Below are 22,818 nucleotides of genomic sequence, written 5' to 3' on the forward strand. Positions count from 1 at the left end.
GAGCCAGGAGTCTGGACTGAGCACAAGGTTTTATGCATGATGAGATTTGTTTTTAGAAAGGTCACTCATCTGCCCTCTGAAAGACAGTTGGAGAAGACCAGTCTGAAGAGGGGAGGCCAGGCAAGAAGCTGTGGCAGTGGACCGGGGAGTAGGGGAAAGGCTGAGACCAGGAAGTAGCCACGTGACTTAGAGGGTATTGAGGCCGCTGCACTGGTCAGACAGGAAGAGGCGGCGGCTGGCTTATGCTGTCACTCCTCTGTGCCTCAGCATCATGGGACACCAGGCAGAGGCTCTGACATAGAATGAATCAGATATCGATTCTAACTCCCTTGCTTCTAGCTGTGGGACCTTTCTGTAAAATAGGGACACAAACACCCACAACAGGGTTAATAGGATAAAATGACATGATGACTATAAAGTGCCCAGAAGGTAGATGGCTCAGATTCAGAATGTCCTTCCCCCCTTGTCCTGATTAAAAGTCACCATTAAATACGTAGGTCTTTACTATCACACCTGCCTGCCTCCCTGCCTCCTTTCAGTCAACAAATATCCTCCAGAATGCAGCTTCGAGAGGACAAGACCCTAGTCTGCCGCATTCATCACTGCAGTCCCAGCATCCAATACAGCGCCTGGTGCCTAGTAGATGCTCAGTTAATGTTCACTAAATTAACTAAGCACCTTCTAGGCACTGTTCCACATGCTGAGTATCAGGCTGAGCACGACAAAATGCAGCTCTCAGGAAGCTTGCCTGAGTGGAGACAAAAAAAAAAGTATGATTCCAGATAGTGATAATGCTATAAAGTACAAAGGGTGGCATGTTAGAAGGTGTCAAGGGGAACTGTTTGCCAAGTGGGTGATCAGGGAAGGTGACATTGGCGCCAAGTGTTCCAAACAGAGGGACAGCGAACACAGAAGCTCTGGAGCAGGGACCAGCTTGAGATGATCAAGAGACCAAAGGGTGCTCATGTGGCTGGAGCAGGCACGATGAACGAGAGGAAGAGACATCCAGGAGGAGGCAGGGGGGTGGGCAAGGCCCACATCACGTGGGGCCTCACAGGACTCGAGGAGGAGACTGGATTTTATTTGCGGGTGATTGGGAAGCCATTGCAAGGTCTTAAGGAGAGAGGTGACTCGATCTGATATACATTTTTAAATGATCACTCTGGCTGCTGTATGGAGAATGGATTGGCGGACAGGTGAGGAAGGAAGCAGGGAGCCCAGTTCGGTTACTAGTGTCCAGGTGAGAGGCAGGTGGCTTGGACCACAGTGTAGAGGTGGAGGTGGAACGCAGGGGGTACTCGCTTCCTCACTGACCACCTCCGCTGCCCTCAGCAGCATTTGGCCCCGTCATCTACCCTTTCCCCCGGCCCTGATCACAAGAGAGCCAACGTGCTTGTGCCAACATCCTCCACACACACAGGCCCAGGAGCCTCTCAGGGATGGGAGCCAGGCTTGGCGGAACTCCGGCACCACTAAGCACGGGGCTGGGCATGGCCCTGCTTGGGTCCAAGGGTGACATCAATAAACCAGGGAAGGAATGGAAGAGAGGTGGCCCCCCACGGCAGCCTCGTGTCTGAAAGCACGAGGCTATCATTAACCTAAGAGAGAAATGGGGCAGAAAGCTGGGGCAGATGGCACGTGGTTTTATGCAAGGATATGAGGCAAAATGACGCAGCAGTTAAGAGAAATCAGGGCAAAGTGCAGCAGCTGCCTGGTCACCCCAATCTAGGCATCCATGTGGGTCGGGGCTTCTAGTCAGCCCCAAGGTAGGGCCTCATGTCTGCCCTGAGACTTGCCCCACTGAGGCAGGGATGCCACTGGCAGAAAGTACAGGCGCCACTGGGCACGTGACTTGGAGGGGAAAGCACCACTGGAGAAGCAGGAAAATCTCGGTGGAGAAGGGAGCCTTGGGAAAGCAGCTTGCCCTGAAAAGAATATGAAGTAGGTCAGGTGGGAGCCAGGGGCCCACCCTGCCCGAGGGCTCAGGCCAGAAACATCTCCGACAGCAAGCAGGCGAGTTAGGGTTGGAGCCAGGGAGGAGCGAGGCAGCTGTGCTGGTGGACCCAAGAAGGCCCCAGTCATCCAGATGAGCTAACCCTCCACCCACCAGGCAAAGCAGTCCAGTAAGAGGTGAGCTGGCAAACTGGGCAGAGCTGAGCCTGAGCTGAGACAGCTCACTTCCACCCCCCAACTGTCAATTCCCAAACCACCTCTCTCTCTACCTGGGCCAGGGCCCTAGCTCAGGCCCCAGGCCCCCTTCCCCATATTAGGATCAAGGAGCAGCCTCGTTACCCTCTCCAGGCTCTGCCCCTCCAGCCTACTCTCCTTGCCACACCTGTCTGATCCTTCAAGAGCGACCCATTGCCCTTGAGACTGGATTCAAGTTCCTGAACTGGCCCTCCAAGTCCACCTTGATCTGACCCCCACCTACATCTCCGCTGCTCCTCCTGTGCCCATTCTGGGTGTACTACTGTTCCTTCTCCCTGGGATGTCCTCATCCCCTATCTCAGCCCTGGGGACCTTCTATACTCATCACAGGTACTCCTCCTTCAGGAAGCCTTCCCAGAACATTCCAGTCCCAGGCTGGCCCTGCGAGCACTCTCTGCCAGATCACCGTGTCTTGTGCTCGCCTCCTCAGTCCTGCGGGGTCCTCTCCCCAGCAGCATCCCAGACTCCCCGCTGCCCTGTGCCCAGCCCTGTGCTGGCCACTGAGGACAAAGATGTAGAAATAGTATCCCTGCCGTCAAGGAGAGCCAGTGTGCTAAGGGCGGCGACCCACTCGCGGATGCCCACCACACAGGGCAGACTGGGAGGAAACAGCCCACCTACTCCAGGGCTCAGAAGGAGAAAGAGGGATCTGAGCTGGGCCTCAGAGGATTTAATGGTAGGGGAGCAGAAAGGGCATTCCCAGCAGAGGCAAGGAGAAAAGATAAGACAGTGTCTAACAAAGTAGGGCTTAGTCTAAGCAGGGTGGGAAGGGTGGGTGTGAAGTGCTGGGGCTGCATCGCCCATCCTGAGAAGCCTGTGTCCATCCTGCGAGTGACAGGAACCAGAGGAGGTTTTGGAGCAGGAGACTGATGTGGCTGGAGTCAGGTTCTAGAAGGTCGGGTCTCCAACCCCCAGTGCCCTAACGATGACTTCCAGAAAGGACACAGACCAGGAACCGATTCTTGACTGTTAGTGGGCCTTCGCCCATGTCATGCCCACTGGCTGCCATGTTGGGGGTGTCAGGGCAGGGAGGGGAATGGGGGAGGGAGCGAGGTCCAGACTCAGCGGGTTTGGGCTTCTTGCAGGGGCGAGGGGGAGGGACTTGGAAGCCTCTGCCCCAGGCTGAACACTTCCTCCAGGATGGCAGCTGTGCCCTGACTACACTGGGCGTGGCTCCAGTGGGTCTCAGGCCCTCTAGGGCCAGGCGGCGGTAGTCAGCATGGCTGCCTCTCAGGGGTCATCAGTCGCTCCACCTCCCGCATGAACCGCAGACACAGCTCTTCCTGCCAGGGCAGAGCCACGCACTGCACAGCCACAGGCAGGCCCACGCTCTTCTTCACGGCCTGCAGGGGACACAGGCATCAGGATGGGAGGTGTCGAGGCAGTACCCCACCCTGGGCCCAGGAAGCATCCCAGCTGGAGAGGAGGGGCAGCACAGCAGGGCCAGCCCGCAGTCTTTAGGGGTCTTGCGTTAAGAAAGACAAGAGGATGTGAGGGCGATCTGGCTGTGACATCTGTCACCCCATTGATCGCCAGGGTTGATCTGGCTGATCTGGCTGGCTAGGCGGGTGTCCCCTTCCTCCCTCACCGCTCCACGTGCGTCCCTCCCGAAGCTGCGCGCCCCGTCGAAGAGGACGACCTTCCCCGATAGAGGAGGACCGTTCTTCGGTCAAGGGTATACGAGTAGCTGCGCTCCCCTGCTAGAACCTCCAAACAAGCTCTCAAGACAGACAGACAAGGATACTCGTGTTTATACTGTCTCCTCCACTAGAGGAAGGGGAGCAGGTGTGAGTCCAGGGGAAAAGGGACTTACCTTCTGCAGCGTCTTGTCCCAGATATCCCCAAAGTAGCCCTTGTAATGCTCCATCTGGGCCTCGTCCTCGGCGGTCACCGTGGTGACAGGCACTACCCCCGCAGGGAAGTCCAGGCAGTTGTAGAGCAGAGTATAGCTGACGGCCCCTGAGACACAGCACATGTGGCTGGAGCAGGTTGGGTGACCTTCCATGACAACTGTCCTCTCTGAGCCCCAGTCTTCCACCCTGTGAAATGGCACCCTGCCTCCACAGATAGGGAGAGGTTCTCTCCTAGGGCTGAGACTTGAGTGAGAGTGACAGAGCCCAGGAATCCAGATTCAGGGCAGGCTGGAGAGCCTGCTGACGAGCTTGCCCTGTGCCTCTGCCCTGCAGCTTCCCCCCACCTGGACTGTTGTTGCTGTTTTCCTGGTTTATCTAAATCCCACCTGGACTTCAAATACCACCTCCCAAAACCATAGACTCTGTAACAAGATCTCCAACTTGAATAGTGCTGAGGAGAGGGAGCTCGTTCCCTCCCAAGCCATCCCACATGACTCCCATCTCTCCAGCCAACCAGACTGTGAGCCTCTCAAGGGCGGAATCCTCCCCCAGGGGTGCAACCCACCGCAGGGCTCCTCTTCTTCTACCTCCCAGCAGCCCCACCAGGCAAAGTGCTGAACTCATAGAAGAGAAGAGACAGGTGACAGGGCTGTGATGGGGCTGCAAGCCTCACCTGTGGCCTTGCCTGGGCCATTCAAGTCTAGAGCAGGGCCCAGCATGGGGGTGAGCAGCACATCCAGCTCCACTGCTCTCCACTGGGCAATCACAGAGTGACGGTACACCTGGGGAGGACACCCGTACACCAGGTGAAGCACTCGGACCCAGCCCGTTACATGGACTCTCCAACGCAGGCACTGTGGCTGGGGTGACTCTAGCCCTGCACCTGCCCCGGATGTGAACTGAACCACAGGGGGATGGAGGACCTCGGGGTATTCAGACAGGGCTGCTCTCAGGGGGCATCAACTGCTCCACAGAACCACAGACACCACTCTTCCTACCAGGGCAGGGCCGTGGAGTGCTGGCTACAGGCAGCACCAGAGTGGCAAAGAGGTATCCAGGACAGGAGCCCCAGGCTGACCCAGGCCCCTAAGATGGGTCTCTGGGCAAGTGAGGGTCTGACAGCAGTCCCCAAGCGGCCCAATCCAGGGAGTGGAATGGAGAACGATGGGCCACTCCAGGGGACCAGTGGGACCAGTGGCCGAGAGACCCCAACACAGGTGCCCTGTCCAACTCCACCCCCCACCCTCCCTACTCTAGTCTAGAGGCTCTGGCCTCACCTCAATCTCGTGGTGCAGTTCCCAGAGCTTTCCAGCTGACCTGGACAGAGGGAGTGAGGTCACCGACCATGATGATCACAGCCACGGGGATTAGCAACATCAGACCCCTACTCTCAACACCTCCCAGATCTCATTCCTCCTTGGACCCTTCTCAATTCCAGGGCACTCTGAGAGGAAAGTAGTGCAGGGCAGAAGTTCTAATCCCTAAGTTCATGTCCCACTGAGTCCCCAAGAGGGACTTAGGCCTGACTCCTAGCTACCCTCAGGACACAGGAGAGGCCAAGGCCACCCAAGGTCCTAAATGCCTGGTGGTAACAGAAGGAGCAAGTCCACAAGATGTCAGGGCCTGAGAATGGGGCAATTTATTCCCAGCCTTTCCGGCGTGAGCCACTGAGGGGCAGGCAGGAGAGGGCGAAGTGTAGTCTGATCTCTAAAAGAGTAGCACCCCTCATGGGTTCCCAGCATCCCCCGCTCCTGCCGCCTGCCAGCTCCCTCCCGGGCCTTTCCACCCATGCCCAGCCAGGACAGTCTTCTCCTCTCCACCCTCTCCCATCCTGTGCTCTCCCTCAGGTCCTTGCTCTCCAGGCCTTCCTGGACCTTGCTAAGACATCTTCAAGATCCTCCTCGAAAGCCACAGAGGTTGCCACCCTGCCTGGGTCCTTTCCAGCCTCAGAAGCTACTTCTCTCATCTTTTCCTGTTGGAAAGCACTTGGACCCAGGTCAGGGGAAAAGGGGGGCAAGCATCTGGGCATGGGAAACATTCTTACCGAGATTTCATGCTGTTGAGAAAGGCTGACAACCTTGGGAGCTGCAGAAGGACAGACACAGTCAGTGACTCAGCTTTGGGCCAGGTGTGGCAATAATCTTCTTCAGGCCAAGCTGCCCGTGCCTCCTCCCTCTGTCCCTCCCCCCATGTCCTGGGTCAGCACCCCTTTCAGCATGCATGTTAGCTGAAGATCAAAGGGCATGGGGGGAGGAGAAGAGACTGGGTGAGGGCTGAGAAGAAGAGGAGGCTAAGGGGAGGGGGGAAGAGCCCTAGAGGCTCCCGCCCAGCCCACCCCACCCCTTCTATTCCTTGTGCCCTCACCAGAGGCCTCAGCATGAAAGCCAGCAGTCCTTTAAGCCATCTGGGCAGCCTCAGAATTGAGATCAGGTCTCCCAAGCAGGGGTCCACGAAATCACCTTTGCTGGGAGACAAAGGGTCCAGTCCAGACACATCCACCCCAGGCATTCGTCCTGGCTCACCCCCACCTACTGCATCCCCCCGGTCTCTACTCAGTGACTCTTTCTACCTCCCTCCTCACCAGACTCCGGTAACCACGCTCTCCAGCCCCTTCATCTCAGCCTCTCCTTTCCAATATGTGGCTTGTGTCTGCAGACCCTCTGGGATGCCTGGGCTCCACCCACACCCAATGGAGCTCCCCAAGGCAGGACTCCCTGTCTCCCTGCCTGGCAAACTCAGCTTAAAGCAATAAGAACTACAGGCAGCATCTCCCTGGCCAGGGCGTGATACTGAGGGCATTCCCCCCATGGATGCGGATACTGGCCTGGAGGCACGAGTGGCGCAATCTTGAGTGGGCACCGTGATCCTTGTCTCTGAGGCTATCTCTGCTCTAGATCTCAGGGAAAGGTCTCAGGCGGCTGATCCTGGAGCCTCATTCCCAGGGCCAGAGTGAGGGGTAGCCCCTTCCGCTGAAGCCTGGACCACACTTAGCTACTGGGGGAAGTCCAGTCAGTCTGGGCATGTCCCCAGGAGGCACCTTCACAGGCCTGTCCTCTGCCCGTGTCAACCTTTAAGGACTGAAAACACCCAAGTGGAACCAGCTTCTCTAAACGTGAGCTCTGCGAAGTCCCTTAAAGCTGGTCTGGTCCAACCTACTGACTTTACAGACAAGAAAACTCAGGTCCTACTCAAAAGAGAAAGACGTGGCTCAAGTCAGAAGAGCCCGGAGTCACAGAATGACGTCTACACCCCTGCCCTCCTATTTGACCCTACCCTTGTCTCTCAATCTTTCCCAAACAGATAGGCAACTCCCTGTCTACCTCCTACCTCCCAGCCAGCTCAGCTCAGGATGAGGCCACGGATGCTCAATCCAGCCTCCCCCTGCTCTGGCACCTTTCCAAAGACTCCCTGGCAAGGTAGTGCCAGGCTCAGCCTGCCATCAGAGGGGTGGCAAGGTCCCTACCCAGAATGCTCAGACCTTCTTCACGTTCAGCCGAGGCCTGTCCTCCATCTTCCCCCAGCCTGGCCTGTCCCCGGGGTTACAGCACCCAGCTGCTCTTCCTGGGTCTCCCCATGTCCTGATCCCACCACAGACCTCCAAACCCAACATCACTCACAAGTTCTGTAGGAAGCTCTTGCCACCGTCACTGAACAGCCCACCCGTCGACAGGGTCTCCAGAGCATGGGGTATGTTGCTTGGCAGGAAGGGAACCAGCTGCAGGGACTGAGGAGTGTAAGACTCCCAGACCTAGAAACCCTTGGGTCCCACCACCCCCATGCTACCCAGGCAGCCCCGAGCATGGACTGGACCAACCCTGCCTTCACGGTACCCTCACTGGAGCCGCAACGGTGGCCTTGTTGGCCCGTGATAACTCCCTGTAAGATGCACATCAGGAGATAAGTCTGGAGCCACACATAAGCCTGTCTCAGATGAACATCCCCAAACCTGCCATCTCAGGGCCCCAGGAACCTCTGGACAGCTGTGCACCCCTGTCTGTGGTCGACGAGGCCCTCCCGATGCAGCTCACACAGCCCCAGCACAGGGGTGAGCTCACCATCAATCATGTACCCCAATACTTCTGATCAGTCTCTTTTTACTGGTCCCCCAGGGACCGAATTCCCATCCCCAACCACAAAACAATCAGGGTGGGAGGATGCCAGGGATGGGTGGCAGCCATGGGTACCAGGAAGGCTTCCCTGAAAGAGGGGCGATGCCAGGATTTGTGGGCTCCCAACTCCATACCGTGTGGCCAGCAGCTTCGAGTCTCTTCTTGGTCTCCAGCAGGGCCCGTGTCATGGCCGGGGTGGGCATGGTATAGTTGTCAGTCTCATAATACCCCACACGCAGGGGCTGAGAGCTTGTGTAGACCTGGGGGCAACACACAGGAGTCAGAGTCAGGTCAGGAGAGGGTGGCCCCAAGCAGGGCTCCCAGAGCTCAGAGCAGCTACTCAGCCCCAGACGCAGCTTTGAGGCTGCACCCTAGATCCCCCGAAAACTGACTGCCAGCGAGGCCAGCCCCTTCTGCATCTGACTCCTTCACAATGACTTTGCAGGTGGGCAGAGCAAGAATGAGGATTCCCACTGGTCCTACGAGGAAACTGAGGCCTCAGGTCTAGATAGGGAGATAGGCCCAGAGTGGGGCTGGGACTCAGCCAAGGCCACTTGTCAGGGCAGAGCTACAGCACTAGGTCGGGAAGCCAGGTATCCTGCGTCCTGAGCCGAGGCTCTCCACGGCCTGTTTCAAGAATGCTAGTCCTGGCTCCCGTAATAATAGATTGTTCCAGACCTCAGGACAGGAGCCTCACCTCCTCGCCTCCGCTCAGGAAGGGGCTCTTGAACGAGTGGTTTCACTTAGAACATCTCCTCTGCTGAGGAGGGGTAGCTCACCCCACCCCCAGCCCAGATCTCCCGCCTGCCCCAGGGCCTTCAGCACTTCCAAGGCAACCCGGGCTGGGTGAGGCAAGAGGTCTGTAGGGAGAAATGCCAGACTGCTGAGAAATGGCGCTTACATCACACAGCTTACTGTCTACATTAACATGGCTTTACTATTCCACTGCCCACATCGATCTAACTTGACTACTCCTGAATGTGTTGTACATAAAGTACAGATAACTTTATCAGTCATTCTTAAAAGACCCATCAACTCTTCAATAGAAGCACCAAATGACGGCTTATCCTCTAAGACTCCTTGAACCCCTCTCCTCAGAATCTTCACCTTGCTGTATCCACCAGTCCTAACCTATTACATCGTGATCTGTACCCAATCCTAACCAATGGCCCACACTGAAATATCCACCTGAAACCAACTTCAATATCCTAACTTCGCGCCCCTCCCCCATGCTGCTAAGGCTCTGTGGAGGCAGCACTCCCCCTCACCACAGAAAGCATTAAACTCAGCCTTATCTGATCAACAGGCTGTTTTGATGATATTTTGGGGAGCCAGCATCTGCCACTGCCCACAGATCCCAGCTTTCTCTGGGAGGGAGACAGCTCCGCTTTTAACTGTCCTTAACTCACTCAGCCTACGCGCCAAGCATCCCTCTGGAGGCTGGGGATAGGGACATGAATACTGTAGGAAAGGCTCCTAATTACTGGGGATCAAACACAGATAAGGTACAGGAGTGCTCTCTCAAGCTGTTCTTAGCCTCGAGGCCACTCCTATTCCGCAGTGACAGCCCCCAGGCTGGGCCAGAAGGTGGGCCTTTCCTTAGCTCTTGCTCCCAGCCCACCAATTTGAAAACCTCAGGGTTTCCAAATGCAGGCAAGGGCGCCATCTGGTGGCTGTCTGCAGAGGCGCTGCTGCTGGCCTTAGACACCGCCCCTGCCCCGTCCCCCCCCCACCCCCCTCACCCCCCTCACCCGCCCCGCGGGGGTGGTTTTCAGGAGACAGGACCTCCAAGTCCTGCTGCAATGCGGGGGCTGCTCTCTGGGCTCAGGAGCACCAGTGAGACCTGAATCCACCCCATGCCCACCCCCACCCCGGCTCACCTCCTCCCTGAAGGGCAGGGGGGGCACGGTGGGGTCCAGGTGGAACATGTCCTCACACAGCAGCGCTCGCAGGCACAGCGCCAGGCTCTCCACGTCCCGGGCCATGGGGCCGACTGAGAGCTGTACTGTGGGGCAGGGTGGGGAGGAAAGAGAGATCACCCAGCCCCAAGGGGCTCTGGGGCCGGGTCCAGGCAAAGGCTGGGCCATGGCCCAGGAGTGTGAGCAGGGACAAGGCGTAGGAACTCAGACCTAGAGTGGCCTGGGGGCCCAACAACACTGCCCCAAGGAGAAGCAGGGGCAGAGGCGGATAAGGCAGACCCCCCTCCTCCAGGGCATAGAGGGAACCACAGACCTCACCTGCTACCTGTCCATAGACACAGCCCTTCAGGCCACTCTTGCTGGATAAGAAACACAAGATGTTGGAAATGGAAAATGGCCATCCTCTGCCCAACCCCACATCCATACAGCAGCTCCCAACTCTCTCACCACTTTGGAAACTAGGAACCAAGGACTGTGGTGCTGTGACACTACCTCCCAGCAAAACCCCAGTCAGGGAATCCCTGCCTGGAGCCCAGAGAGGTGGGAAGCTAGGCCAAGGTCACACAGCAAGAGACTCAAAAGCTCCCTCTCCCGACCACCTACACCATACCTGATGCGGTTCCCTGTGGGTTTGAGGCCGCAGATGCCACAGAAGGCAGAGGGAAAGCGGATGCTTCCTCCGATGTCGGTGCCTAAGCCCAGTGGGGAGCCCCCAGCCGCAATGAGGGCCCCCTCACCCCCTGAGGAGCCACCTGGGCTCTTGGAAGACTTCCACGGGTTCACAGTCTGGCCAAAGAGGGGGTTACCACAGTCATAGCTGGAGGAAGCAGAAAGGGGTCAGCCCATGTCACACTGGCACCGGTGCCCCTGCCCCCACCCCGCACCCGAGACACAACCTGAACATGGACTGGGGGACATTGGTGTACACGAAGGGCAAGGCCCCCTGCCGCTTCAGCACCTGCACCACCACGCTGTCACACTCTGCTGGCACCCCCTCGTTCAGGCTCAAGCCCAGTGTCGAGTCCTGGCCCTAGAAGGAGGGATGGGCGAGAGGGGCGTGGCTGACGAGCCAGGGGTGCCTCAGCAGCACAGGGTCTGTTCCCACCACCACGCCACAGGCCAAGGTAGGGCATACCCATGGTGCCCTCTCAAGGCCTTTGGACCTGGTACTTCCTCTGAGGGCCCAGGGTGACCCAGGACACAGAGCTGGCTGGCAGGGACTGAGGCAGGGCACACCTTGTAGCTGAAGCACTCCTTGAGGCTCACAGGGATGCCGTAGAGCAGGCCCTGCCTTGGGACCTGGCACAGCTGAGTCTCACAGTCGGCCAGGTAGGTAGTCACACAGTTAGTCCCTTTGTTCACTTCCCAGGCCTGGGGGAGAGAGATATGGATACAAGACAAAGTGAGGCTGGCTTTTTTGGGTTTTTTTTCAGTTGTGTTAAAATTCCCTTACCACCCAGGAAAAGGGTAACCAGAAACATGACCCAGGGGCACAGAGGATAACCTAGGCCCAGCACTCGCCTCACTAGGGACATGTGGCTCCGGCCTCACCCTGGCTGTCTCTGGCCTTCAACTCCAAAACGGACAGAGAGAGAGTACTCCCAGGGCCAGGGCACAACCAGGGAACTCAAAGGGGCAAGATACTGACCTCAGATGCCCCCCAGAGGCCGAGCTGGGAGGAGGATGACCCTTGGCCACCGCACCCCCATCCTCCTCCAAGCGGCACCCTCTGCCCAGTGAGGCTGGCAGATCCCCGTGTCAGGTCACACTGGGAGTCAGTGCAGGGCAGGTCTAGACCCAGGCTACAGCCTCCCAGGGAGCCTCCCAGCTCCTCTGCCCCAGGCAGGCCCAGGTGAAGCCTCCCCTCCCCCAGGAACCCTTGAAGCTGATAATCAAGTGTCACGGAGGAGTGGCTGACTGACAGCAACTGACAGGAACATGGGTGTGGCCCTACTGCCACACTCAGGTACAGAAATCTGTCTCCTGCCCCGGGCAGAAAGAGAGGAGGCCAATCTGTAGCCAGAATGCTCTCTGTGGATGATTAAGAGGGGCAGGAGCTTTTTCAGGGACATTGATTCGTTAGAAGCAACCCTGGCTGTTGAGACTATGTCCTCTCAGTGCACCCGGCCCAGGGGTGTCCAGTCCTTTCTCTACAGTCCCTCTCTGCCCCCCTCTCAGCTGCAGTCACTCACACCACTCTCATACACACCCGTCAGTCCCCCTGGCACTCATGTCCACCTGCTTAGGGGTCCCACTCACTACCACATGCTCTCTTCCAAGAAATCATATCAGATACAAGTCACACTCATAGAAGTAAGTCAGAAAAAGAAAAACAAATACCATATGCTAACACATATATATAGAATCTTAAAGAAAAAATGGTTCTGATGAACCTAGGGGTAGGACAGGAATAAAGACGCAGACATAGAAAATAGACTTGAGGACACAGGGAGGGGGAAGGGTAAGCTGGGATGAAGTGAGAGAGTGGCATGGACATATATACACTACCAAATGTAAAATAGATAGCTACTGGGAAGCAGCCGCATGGCACAGGGAGATCAGCTTGGTGCTTTGTGACCACGTCGAGGGGCGGGATAGGGAGGGTGGGAGGGAGACGCAAGAGAGATGCAAGAGGGAGGGGATATGGGGATATATGTATACATTACTGATTCACTTTGTTATACAGCAGAAACTAACACAACATTGTATTGTAAAGCAATTATACTCCAGTAAAGATGTTTTAAAAAAATGCTATGGCATATATAGACAAGTCACACTCACAAAGCACAATTCCTTCTTTCATTTCGTTTCAAACACATTTCTTGAGCACTTACTATATAAAAGACATAGCGTTCAGCACTAAGGTGCAAAGACAAATAAGACTGTCCACCAAAAGCCCACATTTGCCTTGGGAAAGAGAAAGACAAGGCAAGCCCTACAGTGTGACGAGAAATGTGCTGTTAGAAAGTGAACACTGAAGAGGAAACCCTAACTCAGGCTGGGAGGGGAGGAGGGTCATGGGAGGCTTACTGGAAGACTCCAGAGATTCCTCTCTGAGCCCTGAAGACTCTTCCGGGGAGCCTGTTGCACTGAGCGGGGCAAGAAGGAGAAGAGCCTCACCGGTACAAGGAGCCCCACTCGAGCCAGTGCAGGCGCTGGGTGCCAGGGAACTGCCAGCGGCTGAGCCGCTGGTGCCCCAAGCTACAGAAGGCCTTGGCCAGAGAGGATGCTGAAGAGCTGAGAGGGCACCTGGCCAGGAGGCTAGCGCTTGGTCCCAGAGGGAGATGGTGGTGGAGGACCAGGGTGGCTGAAGAGGGGGAGACAAGGGGATGGACTAGAGACAGCTATAGGAAGGCAACAGACCAGACTTGGTGACTGATGGGGTGGGGGCGGGAGGGAGAGGGAAGTCTGGGCTAAAAGCCAGGTTTCTAGCTAAGACAACATGCTCAGTGCCCCCCCCGCCCCTCCCCCGTCCCCGCATACACACACAGAGCCATTCTCTCTCTTCTCTCTCTCTTCTCTCTCTCCCTCTCTCTCTCTCTCTCTCACACACACACACACACATACACACACACACACACACACACACACACACACACACAGAGCTCTGGCTCCCTCCCTACCTCCCTGGCACTGTGATCCCAACACGGCCCTCAGTGGGACAAAGTCCAGGCCAGGTTTTCCCCCAAGCCTTGCAGAGAAAGGGGAGGAAGGAGCAGGGTCACTCCCAGGCTTTACCTTTCCCAAGTAGGTGAAGAGTGAAGCCTCCGGAGACAGCTCCCCACCATGTAGTTTCTGTACCAGTTGAGGCAGAGGTAGGGCCAGCAGTGCCTCCGAGTCCAGGTCAGGGTTCTGGGGAGACAACTTGGATCAGTCCCCCACTCCCCGCAGGCCCCATGTGCCTGCAGCAGACGCCAGTGGCCCATGCCTCCAAATCCCCACACCTACCAAGCACGTGCTCACTGTCACATGCCAACCCGTGACAGATGTGCCCACCCGCAGCTCTGACACCACAAATGTGGTCCAGTCTGGGCAGGCCCTTGCCACCTGTGGACAATACAGATCTATCTCTTCAAGAAGCTTACCTGAGGGGGGTCCAGGGAGAGGCCATGCCCAGGCTGATCATTAGACCATTACTAACAGGGACCACCAATGACTACCTACTGTGTGCCAGGCACCATGCCAATGTGCTCCATGTTTGGATTAAATCTTACTACCATTCCCATTGCACAACTAAAGAAACTGAGGCTCAGCAAGGGGAAGTGCCTTGCCTAGGACTTACAGATAAACTATAGTTCTCTACCCATTCAGCATGGGCTGCCCACTGGCTGTCCACCTGCACCTAACTACTCAACACCTTGTCAGGGGAGGGCAGAAATAAGAAAACCCTGTCCTGGGTGGTTAGGGTTGGAGCTGGAGCCACATCCAAAAGAGAGGGTTTTTTTGTTCATTCCACAGATATGCATTAGGCACCTACTCCGCACCAGGCACCATGCTAGGCAAGCGGATACAGCAGTGAACAAAAAAGTCACATCCAGGCTTTGGGGGAGCTTACACAAGGTGCAGAGTTGGGAGTGAGCAGATAATTCATAAGTAAATAAGAATTGTAGATAGCAAGAAATAAAGAAAATAAAATGGATGCAGTGAGTGGGCGGCACACAGGTAGAGGGTGGTCAGGGAAGAGCTCTCTGAAGGAGAAGAGATGTTTGATCAGACACCTACTGCCAGGCCTCGAAGTCCCCCAGAGTCTCTGGGGTCAGCCCCTGCCTGCAAACATCCGCTGGTTTCCCCCTCGAGGGTATTGGGCTAATTAGTAAATAGGGCTAGGAGGACATCTGAATTGCAGGCACCACATCTCATCTCTACCCTCCTCTGCTCCTGCCAAAGTCACCAGGGACTTCCTTGTTGCCGAATACAACAAACACTTGACTCTGTTCATTCTGCTCCAAGTCTCATGGAGGCATTCAGAGGGCTCGCTTCAGTTTCCTCTGGGCACAGACATACCCCCTTCCCCGGGGTTCCCTCCCACCTCTCCGCTACTTCTGTCATCCGCTCATTCAGTCAACACACATGTTCTGAGCATCTACTATGTGCTGAGGACTAGCTGGGGCTGTGAATTTAGAGATAACCAAGACAGACAAGTCTCTGCTTTCAGAGCTTACCTTCAAGAAAACAAACAAGTTAATTGAGAAAAGAATTTGAAAAAGAATAAAAGAAAAAAAAATTTTTTTAAGAAAGAAAACAAGTTAACAAAGAATGGACAGACCACGGCAAGTGTGAGAAAGGATAAACGGAGTCTGTGACAGAAAGAACAGAGGAATGACTCAGATGGGCTGGGTAGGTGGCGGTGACATTTCAGATGTGATTTGAAGCCTGAGAAGGAGCCAGACGCGGAGAGAGACAGAGGCTCCTGGAGATTCCTCTGGCACCTCTTCTTCCCTCTCTGATGCTGGGAGAAGTCACTCCTTCTCATGGCTTCCACTCCAGGCCCTCTGCCTATCTCAAAGCCTCCAGATCATGCCCTTCGACTGACCCAACTGAGCTCAGACCTACTCGCTGGGCTACTCCCTTTTCTCCCTCTGTCCCTGTGTCGTTCCCCTGAGCTCGGTGCCTCCCCACCCCTCTCCACTGGCTCCTCTTCCCTCAGGGAAGGACGCTGCCCTCCATCTTCGACTCCCCCCCTCTCCTTCCCACCCACATCCAGTCACCAAGCCCCCTAAGTAGCTCTGGCAAATGGCTATCTCTCTGTCCGCTCTACCAAAACCCTTGCCAGTGCACATCCTTTCTCTCCTGGGTCAGACAGGGGCCACCCAACCGGCTGCCCCGCCCAAGCTTTGCGGCCAGGCCAGATAGGGCAATGTCCAAGCCCACCTTGCCTCTCCCCTTAAAGTCCCCTTCACACCACAAGCTCCAGGAGATGCTTCCAGGCCCTGGTGCTGTCAGACTCCCCTGAACCCCCTCAATGCAACATGGCCCCCTCACACCCACCACACGCCCAGAGCTGAACGCCCACCACACAGCCTTTGAAGCCCGGCCTCAATATCAGGAACACTCTACCTCTTCCATGAATTTGTTAAGTGGATACAACACTCACTTGGGATTTTTTTTTTTTTTTTTAAATAACACAGGGAGCTACAAGGAAGGAAAAAAAGAAAAATGGATCCATGATCTCCCCACCAACACACAAGAACAACCCCTAGTGACGTAGTTTTTTAAAGGTATACAGAATGAAAAGTGAACATTTCCCCCCACCTCTAGGACCACCCTGCCCAGTCCCTCTTCTGAAAAGGAAACCATAGTTAACAGTTTCTGATGAAACCTCAGAGGAAAAAAAAATGTCTGTGAAAAACCCACAATGTGGGGCTTCCCTGGTGGCGCAGTGGTTGAGAATCCACCTGCCAATGCAGGGGACACGGGTTTGAACCCTGGTCTGGGAAGATCCCACATGCCGCGGAGCAACGAAGCCCGTGCGCCACAACTACTGAAGCCCGCGCGCCTAGAGCCTGTGCTCCACAACAAGAGAAGCCACCGCAGTGAGAAGCCCATGCACTGCAACGAAGAGTAGCCCCCGCTCGCCGCAACTACAGAAAGCTCGTGCGCAGCAACGAAAACCCAACGCAGCCAAAAATAAATAAATAAAATAAATAAATTAAAAAAAAATTAGTATGGAGAATGCAGGGAAGTGCACAAATAACGTCTCACCAAGCATGTGGCCATCTGTATGCCTACTTTTTCAAGCAAAGGATACTATAGCTATCATTGAATCACTGCCCCTCCTCCATCTGTTTTTCTCCTTCTGAACCACCTACTGTCCTAATTTCAGGTATCCTAGATTGTCCTCGAAGTCTTTTTTATTTTCACTCATGGGGTTTTTTTAAATCGCTTTTGTCCTATTTCAAGATATCTCTTCCATTTGATCATGTAGGCCACTGATACTGATCGAAACAAAAACCATACTGTTCTTCAAGTCATTCATTGAATTGTTTTGTTTTAAAATCAGCTTCAAGTTGGTCTTGGAGACACCAGGAGATGGAACTACAGGTCAGATCCAGTTGAAGGAAGTGGCATTTGTAATCCAGTGGGATTTTGACAAAAGGGCTTGTAAGGGATGTGTGGGAAGGGCATTCAGGATAAAACTACAGGTGCGGAGACACAGAGGGATAAGCAGGTGTTCTGGGATGGCTCTCCCAGCCATAATATTCTGTCAATGGTGGGCCCTCTCTTCAGTCCAGAAAGGATATTGAAACTCATTCAGGGGGCAAGGTGGAAACAAATGCAACAAATGGGCATGTTACAGGTTAAGCCTCACACGGTCAACAGAGAATACAAGAAATACGCCTCACTCTAAAGTTGCTCTAGAGTCCAGAGAAAGATGAACCATCTTGCGATGTTCAGAAGGTGCTTAGTACGCCCCCTCCTCCAGCAACGCCTCGGGACACAGGAGGTATCTGGGTCCCAACTAGCTTTCCTGCGGTCTATCAGGCAGGAGCTGTACTACAGGCTGCTGTATTCATCCAGGACCCTGCTAACCTCGGGCCCCGTCCCAAGGCCCTGGATGAGCTCAGCTAAACTGCCCACCTCCTACCCATTCCCAAAGCTTCTGTCACGAAGACCTCACCTCTTTGCTGATTGCTCAGCACATTGAGGCTCCTAAGATAGTTCTCCCTTTCTTCTCCCAGTCACTGGAAAGCCAAAAGGTGATTTCCCTGCTTTCCCATCTGCAAGAGCCAAGTTTTGGTGTTCCGAGGCCAGGCTCTGCCCCACGGAGGCTGTTTCAACAGCTTTTGGTATTTCAGGGCCAAAGCTTCTACCCTGGAAGAGTCGGTTCTTAAAAATAATGAAAGGCTGTTGCTCCGGAAGGAAACTGTGTAGATGCTGATGCTTGGAGTTGAAGTGAGGGAAGACCCACCCTTCTACCACCCCACAACCCTACCAGCTGGTGGGTTCCTTGCAACCAGGACGGGAGTCCTGTAGGCATGAACTGTGGGCAGATTCTTACAGCTGCCTCCATACAGCCCTCGGTGCTGGCAGAACTCAGCTAGCCAGCTGCACAGGAGCTGGAGCCTCGGGAGCAGCCCAGGGTCTCTAGGCTGAGCCTGGGATCACTGCAAGGATCCCTGAGCGGGGCACCAAGGAGGCCAGCCAGAGAAGGAGGATCAGACAGTGATAAACCTGTGCTCAAGTAGGGAACGTGACCAGTTTGGATTGAATACCTAAAAACTGACTGATTGTGTACTTTTCAGCCAGCTTGATGAGTGAAGGCTGGAACCAGATACATTTTTATTTCAATAAATAAACAAATATGACATTTCCTGGTCCAGGAATGGTGTGGAGTAAATCCATACCGTTACATCCAGCTAAAACCTCACGGCCATTAAGGCCATACCCAGGGCCTGGCATTCAAGGCCAGGGTTTCTCTTCCTAATCTTTCTCCCCTGCTCCTCTCCAGCGGAATGAGGCTGGATGGTCCCACCAGGCATCTGGGTTCTAGTTCCAGCTCCTGCCTCGTGCTGTCCCATTATCCGGAATGCCTTCCCACCTGTCAGATCCAAATCCTATCAAACACTCGGGGCAGGTCTTCCCTCCCTCAGCACATAAGAACTGAGTTCAGCATTTTGACTTGGAACTGGGTCCAGTGTGTCATACACCTGGAGGAAAAGCCTCCCCTTCTAGGCCTCTCCCTCGCCCCCATACACACACTGAGCTGATCCAGAGGATAAAATCTTGTTGACAGATCACCCACCTAAACCTATTCATGCAAAGGGCTTATAACCCATCAGACTCGACAGCCTAGGTGGCAGGGGTCCAGCTCCGCCAGTAACTCCCTGTGGACTTGGGCAAGTCCCTCCCCAGCTCCCTCTTAGCATCCTCAAGCACAAATCAGTGAGTTTGAACTGTAAGCTCTCCAGATGCCCTTGGCCATCACCTTATGATTCCAAAGTCCTAAACCCGAGCATTCTATTGGTTCTCACACTTGCGTTTTAGCGTCCTAATAGTGATCTTGAGATTCTTTGGCACCAGAGCAAAGCTCCTCTTTGACCCAGTGCGGCGACAGCCTTCGACAACCTGCCCTGTCCCTTTCGTTTCCCTTCCTCCCCTAGGCCCCACCTGGCTCAGAAAGAGTACGGAATGCATTACGGCGAGAGGAGTTTCGGAGAGTTACGAACCTGCGCTGCCCACACACCTGCGCTGCCCGCCGCCCGCCCCTCCGCGCGCCCGGGCGGCTGAAAGTGCTGCCGCCACCCCAGGCCCTCCCCCAGACCCCGATTCCAACCCCGGCCATCACCTGGAGACGGAAGCGCTGCGCCGCCTTGTCCATGGTCTCCAGGGCCGCTTGCTGCCTCTGTCGTGCCCGGGCCGCCGCGCCCCGCGCCGTCCGGTGACTGGACCAGTGCAGGGCCAAGGCCGCCGCCACCAAGAAGCAAGCCAGGGTAGCCCCGGAGGGCCCGCAGAGCGCGGCCCAGAGTTCATCCAGCACCATGGTCTCCCGCCGCCAACCGCTGCCGAGGGCAACCGATGAGGAATCAGCACGCGCGGACTTCGCCGCAAAACCCGGCCTGGATCAACCTGGGATCCAGCGGCCGCCTGCGCTGGAGGGAGGGAGTGGCGGTGCCGCAGCCGCAGACCCGCGGGGCGGCGCGCTGTTGCCTGGCAGCCGGCCAGATGCCGGTAAAGCGCAACCGTCAAGGTCAAGCGCGGCAGCTCGGCTAAGACTGCTCCCCAGTCCTTACGCACTGGGCCAGGCGGAGTGGGAGGAGCACCCGATTCCCTTGGGCGCCCTCGGAAGCTCGAGCATAGCAGCGGTTCGGCGCCCCCATCCGGCCCGACCTCTGCCCGGCGCACCCGAGAGCCCCAACTCCCGGAAGAGCGGTCCAGCCAGAGCCCCTGCGGAAAATAGGACGGAGAGCAACGATAGATTGAGCTCCCGGACCTGTTTAATCCCCGCAAACAGTTTAGCAGCATCTTGCTTGGAGAACCTTGGGTTGGGCCGTGCATCACAGGGCACCCACCTCTCCCCTGCGTGGGGCTTTGGGGTGCCAGGCAGAGATGGCCACAGGATGTTCCTCTCAGGGAGCCCACCTGCTGCCCCCTCTCCTCCCCCACCCTGGGACCTGGTGTCTCCCTCCCTGGGCTCTTCTTCATGGCCAGAGCACCCATCACTTGTCCTTTTGCTCAGCCACCTCCCACAGACTGGCCTTCCCAGGGTCACTCTTCTCCAGTCCTGGGCCCTCCTGGATTTCACACTCAGGAAACAGAAAGAACTGCTTCTGTCTGGGGACCTGGCACCCTTCATTAGGGGGGTGGGTGGATTATATATACACACACATAATACTTCTCCCATCTAGGCCTCTCTCACAGGACTTTATGTGCTTTATTTCATTTGTCCTCCCAACAGACCTATGAGGAAAGCATTTTTATTATCCTCATTTACAGATGAGGTAACTGAGGACAAGAGGGGTTAAATGACTTCTGTGGGTCACAGAGGTGGTTGAGTGGGGATTCAAACTCAGGTCTGATCCTAAACCATTGCTCTTAACCATCAAGCAGTACTACCATTACTGCCCCTGGAAGTGAGGCTTCGTGGGATGGGATGTGGGAAAGTGCTTTGTGGCTGGAAAACTCTGTCTGCTGAAACACTGCTGTCCATCCAGTTCTGTCTTTACCTCTTTGAACCCGTGCCTTTTCCTGTAAAAGGATGAATGCCTACCTCGCAAGATTGTTAGGAGGAATCTGTGAGACCCTTGCTGTGAGCTGGGGAAACTGAAGGGGGTACCAGATCTTCAATCAGGCCTTATGGAGCTCAAGGTCTGGTTGAGAAGGAAAAAACATGCATAGACCAAGAAACAAAAGACATGCTTTGGTGGAAATGCAGAGATCATGTGGCATGAATCCAAAGAGCCTTGGATGCTGGGCCCTTGGGCTGAATAGCCCTTGGGAAAGCCAGATAGCACAGTGGTTTAAAGTTTGCCTCTGGAGCTGGAGTGTCTGGTAACCCATCCTTGTTGTGTGACTGTGCCCCAGTTTCCTTACCTGTAAAATGAGGATAATAGTACCCCCGACGCCCGGCCAATTCTCTAGTACTATTGTAAGAACCAAATGAGCTAATACATGAAATGCAGCCAGAACTGGGACTAGCCTATAGAAAGCAATCCATGCATGTTAATCAGTATATTATTGTTGTTGTTATTATTAGAGACCTACAGAGAGGGGTTTTCTGACCTGGGAAGCCCAAGCTCAGGAACCAGACTCTCTGAGTTCAAATTCTAACTTTGCCACTTACTGTGTAACCTTCAGTAAGTCACTTTAACCTCTTGTGCCTCAGTTTCCTTATCTGCAAAATGGGAGATAATCATAGTGACTGCTTCATAGAATTGTGAAGATTAAATGAGTTAATTCAAGGGAAGTTAATTCAAAAGAGTTAATTCAGCTAATTAAATGAGGTTAGAACAGCACCTGGTCCATTGTAAGAGCTCAATAACCATTGACTCATTATTTTAAACAGAGATGTGACACAAATGTTTTGGAAAGGCAATGTGGAGGAGGACGGGCAGAGGAAAGCTGGAGGCAGAGACCATGGAATGGAAGAGCAGGCGGATGTGAGAATCCAGTGGGGCTGGGTTTCCAGGGTTCCACCTGTGTTACTAGAAAAGCATCTGTAATTCAACACCACACCATTCCGTGAGACAAAACAGCACGTGCCTGCCCTCAGGTGGTGCGTGTAAACTAGTTACTTGTATTTGCAGTCGCTCAAGCAGGCCCTGGTGGGTTTCCTGAGCAGTATCAGGGTCCTCCCCCACTAGCTGGTGACCTTGAGCAAGTCATCCTTATGTATCCTCAGCTGTCAAGTGGGAAGACAGGTAAATACCTTGCCAAGTTCGGTTGGAGGCAGGGGCAGGGCAGAAAGGATGAGGGGTAGAGCATGCAGAAGGGGAGGAAGCTTCTCAGATTCCAGAGGGTTTGAAGCCTGTCTTTGTTCTGGGGGTGAGAAGAGGGAGTGTGCCCCTGTTCTCAGTAACTGCTCTGCTTTGTTTTCTTTCACTTCTGTGAGCCTTTCCTCAATACAGAAGGGGAGGGCAGGGGCAGGGCACAGCCTGGCTCCAAGGAACTCACAGTTCCACAAGTGACACAGGATACCGCACTCAGAAGCACTACCTGTGGGGCAGTTTATAATTTTCAAAGCACTGACAGGTCTTTGACCTCAGCTGACTGAGCTCCCCAACCACCTCAGAGGCCCCCTACTCTTACACTCTCCCCAGAGGGAGGGGAGAGTTTGTCTCCTATGGCAAACGATTCCAATACCACAGCTTTCTATGTCTCCGCTCTCTGCAAAGAGCTCCTCCCTTCAGAAGGGAGCTATTTCCCCACCCCTGTAAATCTGAGCTGAACTTTGTGACTTGTTTTAACTATCAGAATGCAGTGCACGGGATGTTGTGTTAGTTCTGAGCCTAAGCTGCAGGAGAATTGTTTTCTTTCTCTCTCCTGGAACCCTGCCACTGCCATGAGAAGTCCAAGCTAGCCTTCCGGAGGATGAGGCCATGTGGAGTAGAACCTCAGCCAATTGTCCCTGCTCAGGCCCTTACACAGGTGAGAGCCCAGCCAAGATGAGCAGAGCCACTTGAATGCAGATACATGAGTGAACCTAGCCAACCAACAGACTCAGAATAATAAATGGTTGTTTAAATCACTAATTTGGGGGCTTCCCTGGTGGCGCAGTGGTTGAGAGTCTGC

General features: G+C 54.9%; 1 protein-coding gene across 2 annotated transcripts; it reads right to left on the reverse strand.

Moving 5' to 3' along the window:
* Nucleotides 1-1,060: 1,060 nt before the first annotated feature.
* Nucleotides 1,061-21,561, reverse strand: LOC309657321 (fatty-acid amide hydrolase 1). Of its 2 annotated transcripts, none has more exons than XM_082454596.1 (15): nucleotides 19,376-21,561; nucleotides 13,828-13,941; nucleotides 11,326-11,460; nucleotides 10,986-11,119; nucleotides 10,700-10,906; nucleotides 10,408-10,448; nucleotides 10,051-10,175; nucleotides 8,305-8,430; nucleotides 7,679-7,785; nucleotides 6,426-6,525; nucleotides 6,106-6,146; nucleotides 5,339-5,378; nucleotides 4,735-4,843; nucleotides 4,022-4,167; nucleotides 1,061-3,551 (listed from the first exon to the last, which is right to left on the reverse strand). In XM_082454596.1, exons 1-15 carry the CDS (start codon nucleotides 19,568-19,570, stop codon nucleotides 3,423-3,425), a joined length of 1,749 nt encoding a protein of 582 aa, XP_082310722.1. In that variant the 5' UTR covers nucleotides 19,571-21,561; the 3' UTR covers nucleotides 1,061-3,422. The 2 variants fall into 2 exon arrangements, with proteins under 2 accessions (XP_082310722.1, XP_082310723.1); XM_082454597.1 differs by having other exon boundaries at nucleotides 7,679-7,776; nucleotides 19,376-21,554.
* Between the last annotated feature and the right edge of the window lie 1,257 nt (nucleotides 21,562-22,818).

This window comes from Balaenoptera physalus (assembly GCF_965194825.1).
Source record: "Balaenoptera physalus genome assembly, chromosome: 1".
Lineage (NCBI taxonomy): Eukaryota > Metazoa > Chordata > Mammalia > Artiodactyla > Balaenopteridae > Balaenoptera > Balaenoptera physalus.